The sequence below is a fragment of the Hydractinia symbiolongicarpus genome, chromosome 13, assembly GCF_029227915.1.
Source record: "Hydractinia symbiolongicarpus strain clone_291-10 chromosome 13, HSymV2.1, whole genome shotgun sequence".
Lineage (NCBI taxonomy): Eukaryota > Metazoa > Cnidaria > Hydrozoa > Anthoathecata > Hydractiniidae > Hydractinia > Hydractinia symbiolongicarpus.
Window position 1 is genome coordinate 21507691 of NC_079887.1, and position 19950 is coordinate 21527640.

The 19950-nt window shown below is 33.1% G+C and overlaps 1 protein-coding gene across 1 annotated transcript in view; it reads right to left on the reverse strand.

Annotated features, from left to right (window-relative positions):
• LOC130622938 (uncharacterized) overlaps positions 1-19441 on the reverse strand; it is a 31442-nt gene extending 12001 nt beyond the window's left edge. The window contains exons 1-18 of the mRNA XM_057438397.1: positions 19159-19441; positions 15513-15794; positions 14243-14350; positions 13913-14060; positions 12969-13169; positions 12203-12346; positions 11935-11991; positions 11706-11747; positions 11582-11599; positions 11305-11334; positions 11146-11217; positions 9459-9572; positions 3726-3997; positions 2969-3053; positions 2550-2612; positions 2184-2297; positions 1672-1943; positions 802-886 (exon numbers count right to left, since the gene is read on the reverse strand). Of these exons, the coding sequence (XP_057294380.1) occupies positions 802-886; positions 1672-1943; positions 2184-2297; positions 2550-2612; positions 2969-3053; positions 3726-3997; positions 9459-9572; positions 11146-11217; positions 11305-11334; positions 11582-11599; positions 11706-11747; positions 11935-11991; positions 12203-12346; positions 12969-13169; positions 13913-14060; positions 14243-14350; positions 15513-15794; positions 19159-19347 (2296 nt within the window). The 5' untranslated portion in view covers positions 19348-19441. The remainder of the gene's footprint in view (positions 1-801; positions 887-1671; positions 1944-2183; positions 2298-2549; positions 2613-2968; positions 3054-3725; positions 3998-9458; positions 9573-11145; positions 11218-11304; positions 11335-11581; positions 11600-11705; positions 11748-11934; positions 11992-12202; positions 12347-12968; positions 13170-13912; positions 14061-14242; positions 14351-15512; positions 15795-19158) is intronic.
• Positions 19442-19950: the final 509 nt, after the last annotated feature.

The following is a 19950-nucleotide window of genomic DNA, read 5'->3' on the forward strand; positions in this document are numbered from 1 at the left end:
CCACTTAGGCAAATAAACACTTGAGCTAAAACTAATCTTCTATGTAAAAACAGTCATCCTAGCTCCTAAAATTTTGCTCCGAAGATTTACAACAAAAGAGCAATGTCCAGATTATGTATTACGATAAAATCTGCGCGGTGAATTTTATAATTTTAGAAATACACTTCAAGCATTCTCTTGTTGTCTGTTTTATTAAATAAATAAATTATATATAAATCTATATATTTTACGAGCTATTTCATCAATCTTGGTAACACATCAGTGCATCACAGGGTTCATAGAGCTACCTACTCATTAAGTCAGCACAAAAGCATTAAAAAAGAACTAATTAGACTTAATTATACGCATCTACATCAGACGTGGCAAAGTTAGGACTTAATTAACTTTAATGTTAGAGAGTTTTAAATGAAAGACTCCTTGACCCTTTAGTTTTACCTGCAGCCTTAAAATGCGCGATAGTCAAAACATAACACTTTCTAGTATTGTCAGCAATTTTAGTACGACATTTAAGGGTTTTCCAGCGTTAATAGAATTGCTGTTACTGTAATCATATACCTTCTTTTATCATAAAGTCATAAAAAAGTTATAAGTTATTTAGAATAAAAGCTGCTGAAAAAGCAAAGATCAGAGGATTGAGGTGGGTAGGGTTAGGTAAGAGAAATAATAATTCCAGCCCTATCTAAAAAATGTACAGTGACTTAGTATAATCTGAATAGCATTAGCCACATCTGTCAATTGATTATATTACTTTGAGAATAAAAATCTAACACAGTGACCAAAAAAATACTTCATGACGTCTACCTGAACATCCTGTCATTTCCATAAACACATCATCAATTGATATATCACTTGTACCTCGTTGTCCAGTTATACCAACAAATGAAAGCTTAAAGTATAAGAAAGAAAATAAATGCAATATCTATAAAGAACGTATTTTTTAATCATCCAGAAGTTTTTCCTTATCTCTAAAATGATACATGCTTATCTTTTGCGTGGCATCCTCACAAAATGATTTTTTTAAGTTTTGAATCCTATGTTTTTTTTAGCGCGACGTCCAAAATCATATTATGGTCTTTTATTATTTTATTGGGTAATTTGTAGAATGCAGAACATCATTTTTCTTATTTCAATGCAAAAGGTCCTGGCTTTACGACAGTGCTACATTAAGAACAGATTGTTATTTTCGTTACGCAACATATAGGACGGAAACATTTTCGGACAAAAAAAATTGCTTTTTTTTCCAAAAGTTTTTACGGCCGAAAATTTTTGTTTCTAATGTATGCCATCTTGGGCACTTGTAGAAGAGAGTGGGGGAAGAAGAGGATAGGGCGGGGCTGTATTAGCCCCAACTTCGCCTGATTTTTAGAGTTCTCACAAAGCTCATGTTGAATAAGGTATACTTGTGTAATTTTAGTAAATGTTTTGAGTAACTCAAGTATTATCTTGAATTTTAATCGATCCTAATTTGTTACATACTTAATTCATGTGTTTCGTGTTTTAGTCTCACGTTTGTCATTTATTGCTACTTAATGAAAAATGATCTTAAACCTAATAATTTCGAAGTAATAAACGCCTGCAGATTTATATATGCGATAAGAATGATTTCACGTACCCACAGAAAATTTAAAAAAAACGAAAAAAATAAAGAAAAAGCACGACAAACAATATTACCTGTATGTAACGTTCCCATGAAGGTATTGTAATAAAAGCAGATGATGTAGACCAACGATTAAATGTCGAACCAGTGAAGTAAGAGCTTCCTATTTCTTGTGGTGAATATGCACGATGAACAAACAAAAGTAGAGTCCCTGTCGCATTCATGAAGCGTGCTAGTCTTACATGCAAATATCGGCAGTATGGTTGGAATACAACCACAGGGGTTGTTTGAACAGAAACAGCACTGCTCAAAGATGAATGATGTAAATAATGTCCATATGGTGTTCCTAGATAAAAATGTTGCGTAACGAAAATAACAATTTGGTCGTAGCAAAAGCATGTTGTGAATAAAAAATCAATTTACACAGGTTCACATTCATAAGCAAAGGAAAGTGTCATTGACAGTTGCCATAGCATAATAATTAAACATAGATACCCATTACGTGACATTGTCACATTACTCGCCATTTTTGTTATTTTAGATTCTTTAACTATAATAAAATAGTAGTTGCATTGGGAGTAAGTACCTGTAGTATTATCAACTATTGGACGCATTGATCGATCAATTGGGAGCACAAGTGACCAATTTCCAGTTGCACCGCAGGTACCGCTTTCAAAATTGCATCTGATTATTGGTTCATCTAAAAAAACACCGTGTTTATAAATACTAACCCATTAATTTAACAACCAGGTTGTGTTCTATACACCTACGTAAAACTTTAGAGCATTTACAGTGATGCCTCTTGTATAATTGTAACATCTAATCATTTTTTCAACATGGTTTTAGGCCGGCCACACCGGTTTAATTTATTCATTATGCTTTTTGTTGTGTTTTAATTTTCAATCGAGGAAGATAACATATTCAAAGATAGAAACAGATTCGGAATTCTTACTTGGATTAGGTGGTCTTGTGGTTACAGTAAATGTCGTAGTTGGTTGTCTTGTTGTAACTTGGCCTAAAGAAAAAAATATTTGTCATTAATTCGTGTGGCGCATTACTTTGTTTATTATATCATATTATGATTTAAACACGGGGGGGAGGGGGAAGGGTTGTAATCCGGAACGTCATTCCACTTATAATTATAGTAACAACCTCGTTCATTTTGTGACTTCATGTAAACAGGTGGTAAGAAAACAGTGAAGCGAGAAATATATAAGAGGGGTGATTTGCCGTGGGATTTTCCACGGGTTCACGACTTGTTATAAATATCCGTGCTTGAAAAAAATACGTCATGTAACACAGAGGGTGTATCTTCAGCTTCAACGCTATAGGTAATAAGAAAAAATAAAAAATGAGTAAGGTAATTTTTACCTGAGCATGCAAACATTTCCATGAATACATCATCAATTGATATATCACTCGTACCTGGTACACCTGACGTTCCAACAAATGTAAGCTGTAAATAAAAAGCATAAAAAAAACTCAAATATTAGTTTCAATATCTACGAGTACTTTTTTTTTTAACTTCAAACATTTTCTCCTTCAGTACTTAGTGTTATCGGTTACGTCGAATTTTACAGTCCATTAATGTTTAATTTTTGTTTTAATGATGACCAGTTTGTCGAAATTAGGTCATTAAAAGGTTTCGCGTAAAATATTTGTGGAACAATTAACCTGAATCTTGACTACTGTTTTTACTTTTTTAAGTTTTGTTTATAACAATGGGGAATTTTTTTTTTATTTTCGATTGTTGAAGAGTAATACAATCGACTCCCTAATTACCAAACGCTCTAAAAGCAAACGTGTACTTAACGAAACAAGACCATTGCATAAGCAAAGCCACAGTCTAACCTCTATAGAAGAATCTTTAAATAGCAGACACTCTAAATAACCGACTGTTCTTCATTGCGCAAAATGCATTTTGCTACCAAGAATTTCTCTTCACTCAGCGTGCAGGGAAATAAACAATTTCTTTACTCGCATATATTCTTCATGTGAAATTGTTACATCAGTATCGCATTTATTTAGTCTTTCTGATGCCCGTAAGGTATATATTTTGAACAGATTTAAGAATTTTTAGATTTATTTCACATTTTGGAAAAAACATCAGGAAAGTAAACAGATTTACCTGCATATAACGTTCCAATGAAGGTATTGTTAAATACGCATCTGATGTAGACCAACGATTGAATGTTGAACCAGAAATGTAATAAGTTGCTATTCTTCGTGATGAATATGGAGCATGAACAAACAGAGTTAATATCCCTGACGCATTCATAAAGCGTGCTAGTCTCACATGCAAATATTGGCAATTTGGTTGAAATTCAAACACAGGAGTTGTTAGAACGGAAACACGACTTCTCAAAGATGAATGATATAAATAATGTCCATACGGAGATCCTAAATAGAATTGTTGCGTGAAGAAAATGCCAATAACTATTGCTAAATCAATTTTTCCGTAAATGAAAACGAGGCCATACTTTCTAAAACTGAGCAAATGTTGAGCATTTTTAAACAAACAGGCGTTACAGTAATGCAGTGCGTCCTGTTTCATATTTCAGTTGAATTTGGAACTATTTGAGCTAATATGGTGGACACATCTAATACCAAGGGCACATTCAAAGCCCCAAAATTTTTTTGTGTGTGTGGCTAGCTGTAGTTGTGCACATCTTCAGATTTAAATTGAGGTGGCAGACACCCTTTTTTAGCTGTCAAAATAGCTGAATTATTTACTCAGTGTTTATTTGTACCATTTTTTTACTATTTTCTAAAAATATAGGCTGTGATTTTTTTTGTTCATTTTTTTTTAACTATAGCCTTTTGTTTTTTTCAAAAGATTCTTTGTTAGCATCCCCTGCTGCTTTGAACACTGTTAAATACAAATATTACGAATAAAAAGATTTCCGCACACCGTATCATGGCTGCATTGTGTTGAAATGTAAACTTTATATATTTGCAGAGTTGCTTCGACTGCTCCAATAACTTTATGACTCTATGACTCTAAAATTTACAAGACGTTCTCCTATTTATATATTTAAGATAAGATACTTTAGAATGTTCTAGTATATTCCAGATGTTCTATATTTACTATTAGTAGTTTCTAGTATAGTTATCTTATTTCTGGAATATTCTCCAATGTCCCTTATATTTCTAGATAGTACACAAGGTTCTAGAATGTTCTTGCGGCAAGAGTGCCTATTTTCAACACTCCTCCTCACTCGCAGTCCGTAAGGTTCTTCAATCCGATCATCGTTCAAAAATGCAGTTCCAACGTCGAGTTGATGCAGGAGAAGTTCTTTCTTGACTGCCAATCCAATCAACGTTCGTATTGATTCGAATCTAACTACCGGAGAAGTTGTTTCGTCATAATCTTCTCCATATCTTTGATTGTATCCTTGTGCAACCAATCTTGCTTTGTATCGTTCCACATTCCCATCAGAGTCTTGTTTCTTTTTGTATACCCATTTGCTGCCAACAACTTTTCTGTTTGGAGGTAATTCAGTCAACTCCCATACTTCGTTTTTGTGTAGAGAATCCAATTCGGCTCCCATTGCTTGCATCCACTTGTCTGCATCATGTCCTTTGATTGCTTTAGAAAATGTATTTGGATCTTCTTCTTGAGTGATGTATACCCATTCTCCGTAACGATCAGGAGGCCGTCGTTCTCTTACTTGTCGCTCTTGCTCCTCCTGTATTTGATTATCTGTGTTTTCTTCACGAGGTTGTAATTCGATCTCTACTTTTGGTTCGTCTATGTCACGGTCGTCTTTCAATTCACCACAGATTTCATTGAATGTCACATTTCGGCTGTAAAAGACTCTCTTCTTGTCGTTGTCATATAGACGATATCCCTTGATTCCATCACCGTATCCAAGAAATACACTCTTCTTGGTTTTTGAATCAAGTTTCTTTCTTTCATCTTTTGGTACGTGAGCATACGCATCACATCCGAAAATTCGTAGATTTTCGACATTTGGTTTCTTTCCAGTTAATACTTCAAAGGGTGTCTTCCCTTTAACTGCTGTCGTTGGACATCGGTTACGAAAGTACGTTGCTGTAGCCAAGGCTTCGGCCCAAAATCGTTTTGGTAACTTTGAATCTGCTAACATCGATCTTACAGATTCCACGAGTGTTCTGTTCATCCTCTCTGCAACTCCATTTTGTTGCGGTGTTTTCGGAATTGTCAACTCATGATGAATACCTTCTTTCTTCAAATAGTCTTCGAACTCTTTGGATGTATATTCTCCACCATTGTCAGTTCTAAACGTTTTTATCTGAATTCCAGTCGATTTTTCCACAGTTGCTTTCCATTCTTTAAAATTCTCAAACACTTCACTTTTGTGTTTCATGACATATACCCATACGTATCTTGATTTATCGTCAATGAATGTAACAAAATATTCTGCACCACTAAGTGATTTTGTTTCTATCTTTCCACAAACGTCGCTATGGATTATACCAAGGAGATTTTTCGATCGATCTCCTCCTGTCTTCGGAAACGGTATTTTGCTTTGTTTCCCATCAATGCACGGTTCACAAAATGTCGGTTTCTTTGTTGCATCATAATCAAACCCTTTAACAAGTTTGTCCCTTGCCAATCGTTTAAGATTCTGCACACCGAGATGACCGTATCTTCTATGCCAAATTTCTTCCTTTGTTGTAGCGTTATTATCACATTTCATAACTGTGTGATTCTTCTTATTTCTCAATCCATTACAGTTGAGATGGTAAAGGTTGCCATGCTTTGTTGCTGTACCAATGATTCCGTGTTTCGCATCCACGATGTCACATTTGAAATCTTCAAACTGAAACTTCTTTCCATTTGTTGCAGCTTTTGATACACTAAGTAAATTGTACGAAAGTTGTGGTACAAATAAGACATCAGATAACTTGCATACAACGTTTCTGTTTTCTGAAATGTTCATTTCCAAGGTTACTGTTCCTTTTCCAATTGCTTGTACTGAATATCCATCACCGACAGTGATATCTTGTGGTATTTCAAGTGACGAAATTTCTTCGAACAATTTCTCTTCGTTACACATGTGACATGTTGCGCCTGAATCAACTATCCAGTTACTTTTTCCTTTGACTGCCAAAGTATTTTCAGCAACTAAACTGATGATTTCTTCGTCATCATCTTCTTCTTCTTCAGCCGTACACACATTTTGCGGCTTCATTCGATTTTTACCGTACGTCGAAGGAGTCTGTCTCTCGAACTTCTTCGTTAATTCTTTGCAATATCGTTTCACATGACCAATCTTTCCACAGTGATAACATCTGGGTCCCTTTCTTGGCTTTCCATGATTCGATGTCATTGCTTTGACATTCGTTTCCAAAGTGTCCTTATCTTTCCGCTTGCTTTCCTCGTGTAACAATCGTTCAGTTACGACTTCAAGCTTCGGTACTTCAGCACTAGCCTCCAGAGCTGTAACTAGCATATCATACGAGTCTGGTAAGCTTGCTAACAAATGAACAACTTTACTTTCATCATCCAACGGGTCTCCAATAATAATAAATTTCTGTCAAAGCTTTAACGTGCTTTTGAACAGATTGCTCATCTTTCAACTTCAAGTCATACAACTTCCTGCGTAGTGTCAATTTATTACTCCATGTCTTCTTTTGGAACTGGTCTGCCAACTTCTTCCAAACCTCAGTAGGATCTTCTGGATCTGGTCCAAGCAGGTATAACAGCGTTGGTTCCACCGACAAAACAATCGTTGCTAACGCACGATCTCTACGCAAATTAAATTTCGGAATTTCTCTCTCTTCAGTTGGAGCATTTTCTCTTCCATCAACAATTCCCCAAAGTCCATCTTTGATTAACGCCATTCTACACTGTACCTTCCAGGTAGCATAGTTTGTTCCATTCAATGGTTTTATCAATACTTTGGTGCTTTCCATCGCCATTTGTTCCGTATTCAACTAATCCGGATAATCCGTTTCAGGTTTCCACAATACGATTTTTCGTGCGAACTTTACACCAATCCAAACCAAAATCAAAACAAACTCGTCGGACACACAAGATGGCTTCTTCTTCTTGAATATTATTTCTGTAAATATTCAATCTTCTTGGGCATAGACTGGGCCCATAACCTGTTGAAATGTAAACTTTATATATTTGCAGAGTTGCTTCGACTGCTCCAATAACTTTATGACTCTATGACTCTAAAATTTACAAGACGTTCTCCTATTTATATATTTAAGATAAGATACTTTAGAATGTTCTAGTATATTCCAGATGTTCTATATTTACTATTAGTAGTTTCTAGTATAGTTATCTTATTTCTGGAATATTCTCCAATGTCCCTTATATTTCTAGATAGTACACAAGGTTCTAGAATGTTCTTGCGGCAAGAGTGCCTATTTTCAACACATTGTTCACCAAGCATGTCTGAAAATTTTAAATTAAAACGAAAATGCTATCGAAAGTTGAAGCTCGTGCAGTGTAGCATAATAAAGATCGTCTTAACTTTCTACATAATGCGCCATCTTTGTTGTTATTAACGTTTCTCTTTAATAATTACGTCATTTCTTTCTGTACAATTTCGCAAGCGCGTAGACTTAAACTACATTCAGCAAAACTAATTAATTATTCATGAATTTTATTTTAAAGAGGAATTGTATAGGCTGAATATTTTTGGTGAAAGATAATAGTATTTTAGCCATAAAATTGTGACAAGTGTGTTATATCAGAAAATGTAAACAATCTTTCGTAACTAACTATGTAAAAAAAAATTTCCGATTTTTAAAAGCGTTACTGCCACCTTAAGTCTGAACGATGCCCAAAGGCTTCTGTAGACTTTTTTCAACGAATAATAACTCACGAAAACCAATTACAAGTGTTTCAAACAGCCTTTATTGCCTCTGAATACTTCCTAGCTAGTGGACCAATTCTCCATCCTTTTCAGTTTTCATTTATAGTTTTTTTCTTAATTATGGATTTTTTTGTTTTGTTTTATATTTTTAGGAAGTAGAGCTATGTATAAAGTAGTCTTGTAGATATGTATTGAGGAATAAAAATACATTTGTAAAAAATGACGTATATGTTTCTTATAAAAATTATGAAAACATCTACTCTTTAACAATTTTATTGTAAAGTAGTATAGTGATATACATGAAGAAAATACAATGGAAGATTATTGTTTATATATTTTTTTGTTGTCTCAAATGCCACGATGGATAATTTTTAAAGCAAATTTTTGCTGTCATAGTGTTGAGGTTAGCTGCTGACAATTTTAAAAAGATGTTTACCAATGTTTAACTTCTTAGACTTTATTAGATTATGGTTAATGTTTTCTAGTCTGTCTTTACAAAATAAAAATTAAAGACTCCTAATTGTACCAACGTCAACCACAATTAATAGTGGTAGCTAGCTATGTATAGCTTCCTTAAAACAAACATTTGCTGTTTTTTTGTCACTGGACCTCCTTTAATATCTCTAATATAAGAATCAACAAAACTTGTATCATTTTCTAGCAATTATAATAATAAAGATTGGGACGTTGTAAACAAGCTATCTACCTTTATTCCCCAAACAAAATGCTTAACAATTGCCTCGTTTTAAAAAATACAGCTTCGTTTCAGTTTACAGTAAAATGAACATAGAAAATGGATTTTTTATTTGAAAAAACAAACATACAGTATAAATACTCTGAGCATAAAAAGTCACAAAAAGAGTTACGTGTAGTCAGATGGACAATGTCAATAACACAATAATTAGTGCACATACCAAATACGTAACACGCCGCCACCGCCTTTCCATTTTGTTATTTTTAATTTGACAAAAACAAAAAATACATTGTGAATGCACTAATTTAGATTCCCCGGATGAAATAACAAAAATAGAACTGCGTGTGAATACCTGTAGTATTATCAACTCCTGGAAACATTCTTTGGTCAATCGGCCGGAAAATTGACCAATTGCCAGTTGCACCACAAGCACCACTTTCGAAGTTGCACCTAACTATTGGCACAGCTAAAAATAATGGTTGTTAGTAGCTAAAAATAGTGTTTGTTAGTAGCTAAAATATACAGATTTATCATTTTGGCAAGTCTTATTTTTTTCTTAAAGTATTAACCAATGCAGCAACATGCATATGAGCGCATTGTCTACTTGTCTTATTTTCAACTAGAGGAAAACGTAGAATTTTTTTTAGAAAAAAAAACAGTGTATAGAAAAATGATCAATATTGAGTGAATGGTCGGTGAAGTACTGGCTTATTACAACAATTTTATTTTGTCTTCCTTTCTAAGTGAATTGCACAAGATTATTTTAAGGTAAAAATTTCTTTTTAACCATGTTTTTTTTCTGATGTTGAATGCATTTTCTTGTTTAATGTTAATTTCAGCAATCATTGTTATATATCAAATAATTTGGTATTAATGAATATTTAAGAAGAGCTAAAGACTTGTCATAAAAAAATTTGTTAAAAAGGTACTCTTCAAGTAAATTATCCAGAATTGTTGCTTGAATTATCCTTTACCTTAAACTTTAATTTTACTCGAAAGGAACTGTTAGTTAACTCTCTAGAAACCCTCTGTTCAATCGAAAAATACATATTTGCATTAAAAAAAATTATATCGAAACCAGTGTATATAAAGTATTTATCTTATGGTTCTTCGATTTTGATGATGGCTAATGTACACGAATTATATCTTTTATTTTAATTTTCTACTGAGAAAAGAGTACAGTTTGTACTTATTTTTAAATTCTACGGTGCACAAGCTTTTCTTCTCTGATTGGCTAAAATAGCGTGCGAGAAGTTTGATATTTTTTTATTTTCTTCCTGATTGGTAAAACATTCGTTTAGTTGTTCTGAAATTTTTAGGAAACTAACAACATTTAATCGTCAATATTCACAGTTCAATGATTCTTTTTTTTGCATTAGTCATTAGAGATTCATTAGGTGTCAGTGCTCGCGACGGCAGAGAATATATGTGTTGACTGTAAACTTAGATAGGAAAGCTTACATTTGTAGCACATTGAAGGAGTTCTTTTTTTTTTCCGATTGTTTGTACGAAACGATCTTCTGCAACAAGTGTAAAGGAAGTAAGAAAAATCATGCGATAATGTCATAAACCAAATGACATTATATAATATCATCTTGCAATAACTTTGTTCGCAGTTAAACAAGGAACATTATGAACCGTGACTGAAATTGAACAATCATCTGCCCATTATATGAATTAATAATGATTCATGGTCAGTTCATATGGTGAACAAGTTATTGCACTTGTTCTTGAAAAATATCATAATTTTTTTCTCCCCTTTTTAACACACGTATATATGTAAACAAGATTTAAAAAAACGCAAAACAATGCAATATTTTTCTCGGCACTATGCAATAAAAACTATGTAAAAGTAAGAATAATATGGTTTAGATTAAAGTTGATAGAAACATAAATAATGCAGCGTATATAGCTGATGATTCGAAAGTTTAAAATTATCAGCAAATTGATATTAGGTGTTGTAAGTAATTAAAATTGATCAGCGTTGTTACTTAAAGGAAGTGCCACTTTCCAAAGAAAACATAGTGTATTATACATACTTGGTGGCTGTGGCGGAGGAGGTCTATAACTTGTCGAAGGTTGCACATGCATTGAGGAGCTTGGACGAATAGCTAGAGATAACAATATATATATATATAAACACGTACGAAAAATATGACATTTTATTAATATTCTATATCAGTTATGTCGCCTCTTACCTGAACTATGAATACGTTTTGAAGAATACGCTGAAAATAATGATGTTTATTTTTATTAAATTAATAGACATAACTTATTCTTTTCTTGCAGAAATTAGATAATACTGTCAAGTCAAGCATACATGATCAAAAAAAGTACATAAAACTCCAAAAGTAATAAAACAACAACAAAATTAGACTAAACCAGAAGTTTATGAATTGGGAAATGTTGAATTCCTGTCAATGATGTACAGTTGACTCAGGTTAAGTTTTTAAAAAATTGAATAAATATTTTTACCTGGGCGGGATGACATAGCTAAAACAAAAAGTAAATATACCGTTAGCTAACTATGTTATTTTACTTATAAGACAAAAAAACGAATGAATATAAATTTATTTTCAAATCAATTAAAATTCCTTACGTTTTCGAGTCATACTTGGATGTAATGAACGAGTTGGATGAACTAAACATGCAACGAATAATAAGAAATTAATAAAAAAATAAACAATTGACGAAAGCACACGAAAACCGGACGAAAAAGCAGACGAAAACCGAACGAAAACCAAACGAAAAACAAACGAAAACCAAACGAAAAAGCAGACGTATCTAAGATTAGCTAAGTTGAAGAAATTCTCAGCATAAAGTTTTACCTTTATACGATGACATCATGTTGCGAGAAGACATTTTCCGATGCGATGACATTGCTTCTAAAATAAGACAAGAATTTTTCTTAGTTTTTTGCTAAACGCAACTTTAGTAAGTACACATACCTCAAATCTCACACACTGTTTATCCAATCTGTACTTAGATTTGAAACATAAATTGATACATTATCTGCGCATAATCGTGGTCCAGGGTAATGTTTTGTTACTACTTTTGAAGTTTTAGTTGAAACATTTGGAAAGTAAAACTACTCACGATATGACGACATCGGTGGGCGCATGCGAGTTGACATCGCTGGTTGCTTGTAGGAAGACATCGCGGGTTGCTTGTAGGAAGACATAATAGGTAGCATGTATGATGACTTAACTGGAGGCATCCGTGATGACGCTAGTGGTCCGCCTAAATTATAAATTGTCAAAAAATATATACGTATTTCTAAGAAAACTAGTCGACGGTCTATGTAAAAATCCACGGGTTCGCCCGTCCTTTTAATACCACATTCACGAAATAATAGAGCATTTCCAGAATTTATATTTTAGGCATAAATCGAACAATTAAGGAGTTTGGCTATTTGCCTATTAAACTTAATATGTTCTCTACTTCACGGAAAGAAACTTTCGCAAACTGAAGAAAAGTAACTTTCCTTCGCGTACTTAAACTTTTCTCGGGAATGAGGCTAAAATTAACGAAAGTTTCTGTTTTATATAACCGGAAAAAATATGTTCACACCTTGTATTTACGACTTAACTGATGTTAAAAGATGTAAGGAAATTTCTCGTAATTTGGTAAATCAATTCTTTCAAACATCAAAACTTAAGGAAGGCTCATTCGCAAAAGTTTATGTTATGAAACTTTCGCGAATTTATCCATTCGCAAGAGTTTCTGTTTGCGAAAGTTTCTTCCCCTAAAGTAACAGCTATAAAATATAACTTTATTTAATTAGAATAAATTGTGCATAAAGTGGATTAATACTAAGGACAGGGAATGACATATCAGAATTACATCATTCTGACAAAATTACCTGCGCAAACTCCTCTGTTTGTCATAACCATACCATTGTTGTTTTCACACGCAGATTTAATAAATTTACATTCGTTTGGATACGTCACTCCATTACTACCGCACACTGGTCTGTATGTATTACTACATGGTGTGATCCAATTTGGAGGAGAGGTAGAATCACATCTATGGCAACCAGCGGACAATAATTTTGCAGATTGACCTAAGGTTGTAATAATTAGGATTAGTAGTGTCGTATTGTCTTGGTTACAGATTTTTGAGTGAATTTTTTACTTGTCTGTTGTTAGGAATTTACTTCCTAAAGTGTTAACATTTAACAAGCTGACATAACGGAAGTGTTTGCACATATCTGATTTTACATAAACAAACAAACGTTGGCATGGTGTAGTAAATAAAAGCAGAGCTGCTAAAAAAAGATATAGCGGCTATGAACGATGCAATCTTGAGTCTCTATTTACACTACAATATTGTTCGAAAAGTTATTAAAAAAATGCTTTATTTCAAAGATCATACAGCATTGATACAGCCTTTGCGTATTAAACCTACGCTCTTTAAACTTGTCAAAGTTAACATTTAAGTTCTCACAGCAGACTTGGTTATATCCAAACCTCAGAATGTAATAATTTATTGGTGATCATCGGCATAGTTTAATGTTTTGATTTATTGAACCTTCGCGGTTTGTCACAGGAACTGTTTTATTATGACGACATCGCAGGCACTGCGACTAGCGCATTTTAAATTCCTAACTGCAAAACGAATCTGACAAAGCAAAACTTTGGCATCGTTTCGACTGTTGATGCTGTTTTGCTATTTTGAGATAAGACCCAAAACTGCCATTTCCCAACTCATGGTATTTTTTCATTGTAAAAAAAGGAAATTAGAAAGAGCATTTTTCAACTCATGGTATTTTTTCATTGTAAAAAAAGAAAATTATAAAGAGCTTACCCACTCCACATCTTAATACTGCATCAGGAGTCAAACCAAATGCAATCACACCTCGTCTTCCCACATTTGACAGACACGTAAGCGTCATGGGGTTCCCACGATTGGATGGAAAATCACATGAATACCCTGAACCAGTCTTATATCCAATCTAGAATATTAAAACTTAACTTCAAAATAACTGTTACTTTTTCCCTAACATTCTGTACATTTTGTTTTACAAATGCTTCGTTCTTGAAAGAAACTCTGCTAGAGTTAAATCACAACAAAACATATGTAATGCAAGTGGTAGTTGCCGTTTGTCAAAAAAACAAACCGGCACGAATGACTAACCTTTGCTCTTTGTGGTGATGAAGCTCCATAGTAGTTTAAGGTCTCATAACTTGCAATGCCATAGGTAACCCTACCGTTGGACGCTATTATAACTTGAAATGTATTGGTCTAAATGAAACACGATATAATTTTAGAGATGAACACCTTCACATTACTTGAACAGCGTGATTTACGTTATGTTGGAGCACACGTGCTGCGTACGTCTTTATCAAAACCACCAACGCTGTCGTCTAGACAATTTAAACTTTATTGGTGTAGTAGGAGAAGGGTAAGGAGAAGGAAATACTTCTTTGCATTGCCTTAATATGTTCTGAACTGCCTTACTGAAAGGAGAAAAATTCTGTGTGTTTTTTTCCCCTGAAATTATTTCGGCTGTACGTCTGTAAACATTATTTGTCAAAATCATCTTATTCTCAGGTGAAAGGATAACTAAAATCGAACAAAATAATTTAAGAACATGTTAAGAGCAGGATTCGTCGGGGATTAGAACTAGTATTTTAAAGGTAATATGCGATCATATTGGGGCTAAACAGCTGTTTGTTTTAACTAGGGAACGTCCTCAAACGCTTTTTAAAGACAATGCGTGTTAACAACAAGCACATGAGAATTTTGTGAAATCCCTCCTTAAAAAACACAAAATGGTTGATACAACTGGGATACGAAGCGATTTTCTGGCTTTGTTTACAAGGAAAATAAACCCTAAATTGCCCATAAAACCTTCATTTACTTATAAGTCAACATAATTTTCTATACCAAGCAGTAAATTAAAACAGGTACACGTGTATGCTGCTAGCTAGAAAAAATCTTTAGATAAACTAATTATTTCTTAAAGTTCGTTTATCGTAAATGTATTCTATAGGCAAATTATACTACATTGGAAATGATGTACATCTTTGTTTTATTGTGTACTAATTCACTAAATAAAATTATACGAATTTTATCTTATTCTTCCTGTTGTGTTGATTGTTGACATTGTGCTGCTATTATGACTTAGATTACGTCACTATGACCATTGTAATAAGGTTCTATTTTTGTGGTTTCTAGTTTTTCAGAATATGTGTGCAGTTAAGAAACAGATGTCAAGAATAATTTTTATTAAACCTATTTGTGTTTGGGTGGTTCAACTTATTTCCATCACTTTTTATCGACTTATAGTTATACCTTGATATTCGGTTCCAGCCTCCCCGCAAGTATTGAGAATCCACCAAATACCCAAGCAGAAATAGGGTTAGGTATATATACAAATTATAGGTTACATACAAATATATACCTCGGTTGAATAGTAACCTTTATTGCGATGCCAAGTTACAACTAATACTCTGTCCACATCCGCATTAAAAGTTGAATCATGGGCATTAATCAATCTGTTTGTTGTTAAAAGATCTTGTGCAGAAAATAATTTCCTTGCATAAATTCTACAATCACTACATGACGTAACACCACTTGTATCAGCATAGTATGGTAGAATGCTAACGTCTGGCAAAAATCTCCAGTCTATTCTTGGGTTCATGTTAGTAAAAGCTGATCCAAATACTGCACCATTGTCACTGACCTAAAAAATATGAAAGGAAACTGTTTTTAATAATTGCCAGTAAGGTTATAATTCTGTTCGAATTCTGTTTGAAAGTAAAGAAAATGTTTGAGTATTGGCTCAAAATTATTACTAATATACCAGGTACTATCTATTCAGTAAGGCTTATTTCGCGGTCATAAATGAGAAGTTTCTGGGTCAAAAAATTAGTTGCCATCTGTTTGTCATGTTAAATTATATATCATCATGCATGGCACGGGCCAAGATATCGTTTACCGCCCGCTAATCGAGCATAAGGTTTATTTGCTGTCCGTTGAGCAATGCACTGACTTCTCTGATTTAAATATTGAACTTCTTCGCAGCGAACAAAGAAGTTACAGAACAAAAAGATAAACAAACGAACAAGAAAAACAAAGCGAACAGGATGGAAAAAATAAGGTTTTTGATTTTGAAGTGGTTGCTTAAAGTTGAACATTAGGTTAAGTTTGTAAGCATGATTAAGAGAATTTTTAGAAGTTAAAAGATAGACAGTTAATCGATAGATTTAGCATTGTTTTTATTAGTAATAGTAGTAATAATACTTAATGTTCATAATTCGATCATTCTTTTAACAGGAAGAACCGTAACTCTTTTTCTAAGACATACTCTATAAATCAGCGTTTTCATTATCAGATTTTGCCTGCCAGATTTATCTAATTCGACAAATCATATAGTGTAAACAGAAAAATTAGAAGCTTTTTGTAGACAGACACAATCAAAAAAGTTGAAAAATTTTAACTTTTCAGCTTTTCTCTGAAAAGAATTAACCAATGAAGGAACAGGTTGCTTTATTAAATATTAATGGATCGCAATATCGTGTGGTTTTTAAAGCACAAGAGGAAAAAAACATTTTTCAAGAAATTAAAATGTCAAAACAGAATTTCTTATTGAACTTTTAAAAGGGGGAGAAGCTATATGGAATGTGAAAAGTCCTCTGTACAAGGACAAGGATGAGAAAACAAAGGCAAGTATCCGCATTTTCGACATCTGATACAATTATTAATCAGAGAGCTCTCCTGGCAAAATCTGATAATGTAAGCGCTGCTCTACACAGCATGACGTAAAACATAACCTCTCTCCTCCTTGGAGGTTTTGCAAAAGTTCTAATATCTCCTATGCATTTATTTTCAAACGATATTTTTAATGTAAATTGTACACCGTAAATCTAATTAAGTGCACATTGTTTTTGAAACAACACTAGAATTAGGAAAAATTATCATGGGTGATTAAACCTGATTTACACTTGCATGAAAATAAAAACAGTTTAAGAAGCGGTATTAAATAACTAGGCACGCTTTACAGGGAAAATGTGTATTTTTTCATTAACATATTGCTAAGTAATCTTCACATACACTTGCTTTCGTCAAAGTTTAAGAAAAGTGACCTCAGTAATTTTACTCCAATTCCCTTAGAAAGTTCTAATAACTAGTTATTATCTCCCGCTAGAATTAAAAATTTGAATCAAAACACTGTTTTCAAAGGATTTCTTAAATTGCCTTTTAATCATATAAAAACAAAATTACTAATGTCATAGCTATGCATTCCGCATAGCTATGACATTAGTAATTTGCAGAATGATGACTAAGCTTAAAATTGACCATAAAGGAAATATCGTTGTTTTATTTACAGACTATTGTGTCACCCTATGTGACGTCTAAGATTACAAAAGAAAGAAGGTTCTTTACATGGTAGCAATAGCCTTCTTATTTTATAATTATTTTTTTTCTTTCTACTTTGTAAGGTAAATAGAACTAATCAAAGGTATATGCCGGTTAGAGATCTTGGGAAGTACATAGCAATATATCTCATTCTCAAACAAGAAAATAAAATGACTAAGTGTAGTATTGAATATGGCGCAACTGTTGAAGAAAGCCTTTAAATGATTTTAATTTGAAGCATGAGGGCGACAAAATGTCCTTAAATTATTCTTACTTTTCAAATTTTTTTTCTTTTAAAATTTAAAGCAGCAACCTTGATATCAACATCACCTTACTGAAATTATCAGCAAGCTGAATTGCTTTGAATTCCTATTAAACATTTTCTACTACTTTCTTACGAAATTCTTTCGAAACCTGAACACTTGATAATATTTAACTAAGTAAAGCTTATTCTACGAATTCATTGCGTGAAAATATATTCGTGAGACCTGGTGAACACGAAAGAAAAAAGGTAAAAAAATGTAAAAAAAAAATAAAAAAATGGGAAAGTTACGATTTTGAAAGTAAATTTTCTTTTGAAACAGATAGCTACAAGCTTTACGTAAGTAACAAGCGATGCTATGTTAGACACGAATAATTTTTTAGGCTAGTAATTTTTTCTTTCCTAAGTGTTGTTTAAAAAGAGGATCTTATTTAAAAGATTTAAGTTTTCGCATCAATCGTGAAAAAATTGAGACGAAGGCAGTTTTTCCACTTATTATCTTAAAATGGACAAAACTGTCAAAGAGTCAAGGCTTTGCAGCTAGCAGGCTGCAAAGTCGCTACTTTTGTACACATGTAGGCTAGGCAGACAGCGTTGAAAAGTTGCTATTCGCATACTTTAACACGTCTGCACACCAAAATACTTCACGTCAGGAACCACGAAGGCCCGAAATTCGTGAATAATGGCCAAGCTGACGTTAGCAACGATTAGCACATTTTAGGAATTTGAACTTTGACAAGTTTAGAATGTGTGCATTTAGTATAGAAATAGCCTACGCGATTACTGGAGATGGCGAACTTCGAAACTAGCTGTCTTGTTTCCACGATTGTAGGTCCAATTACACGACAAAATATTTGGTACATATACAACAATTTATTTTTAACCTTATCACACTCTTATGTACATGATGCTAGGAGAGCGAAAGACTGTCAAAGAAAACAAAACCAACAAAAAAGACAAACCATTAAAAAAAGAGAACGACAAGAAATATTTTTTTTTAAATGCGTACAAGATACGATATAATGTATGCCACAAAAATCGTTAAAAAATTCGTATCGTGTATTTAGGCCTTTAGATCTTGTTCACACCTAAAGTGCTCTGGTGTTAGCCTGTTCGCCGGAAAAGAGTCTATTTCGCCGTTTATTGACAGAAAAAGGGTAGTTTATATTATGTTTTTAAAAAAAATTGCGAAGCGACAAGCGTAAACGCAGCAGTAAAGATAAGAATAAAAAATATCTAAATGTGTTAAAAAAATGTTACTTTTTATATTTTTTGCGTTTTTTAACTCAATGTCAGTTTCTGTTAAAAACAACAACAAAAAAAGGGATGAAGGTAGCGCAATATTAAATAACACATTAATAGATAAATTAATAAAAATAAAAAAATCGGAAACGATAAATTAGGATAACACAAAACTTTTACTTACATACAGACTTCTGAAATCTTGAATTCCAATTTTAATTGTTTTTGTCAGAACTACTTCTAAGCTGACATCATCACCTAAATTAAGAGACCTATCGCCAGCACTCAAGCCGTACGGTAAAAAAATCTCCGAGGAACATAAATTGACACATAATATCAGGACAAGTAATTCAAAACATTTTAGCCGCGCCATTTCGTGTCTAACACTGACAGTCCTAGCACAGATCAAATGCTTATAATAAATTAGATCATGTGTGCCTTCTTTCGTATTTGTATGAAAGGAATTTGCAAAGCTGAATACCCTCGCTGATAATCATAATTAAAGACTCAAGTTTATAAACAAGCCATTGAAGATTTAATAAAACTTTATTTTGTGCAAACGGATAGTTAATTATGGAAAGGTATGCTGACACAAAAGAACTTAAGTATGCAATGCAAAGAATCATTTTTTTATGCTTATTTCTATATATCGTTTCAAATTCCCACGTATTACCGAATGTGCTATGCTTTGCAATTTTTTTTTTAAATCACAACTTTATAAACATGTCAAGCAGATGTAATTATATATTACAGTTATCTTTATTTGTAACGATTCGTCATTCGTTATATTAGCCTCACCAGGGGGTCATGGTACAATTAAGCTCAAATCTGAAATTGAAACAAGAACCTCCTAAGATATCAATCCCATTTTCTTATTTATTTATATTCATTTATATCCGAATTTATATACAGGATGAGTATGTCAGTAAAAAATACTGCTATAAATATACGTCCTGACAGAATGTATAGATTTACT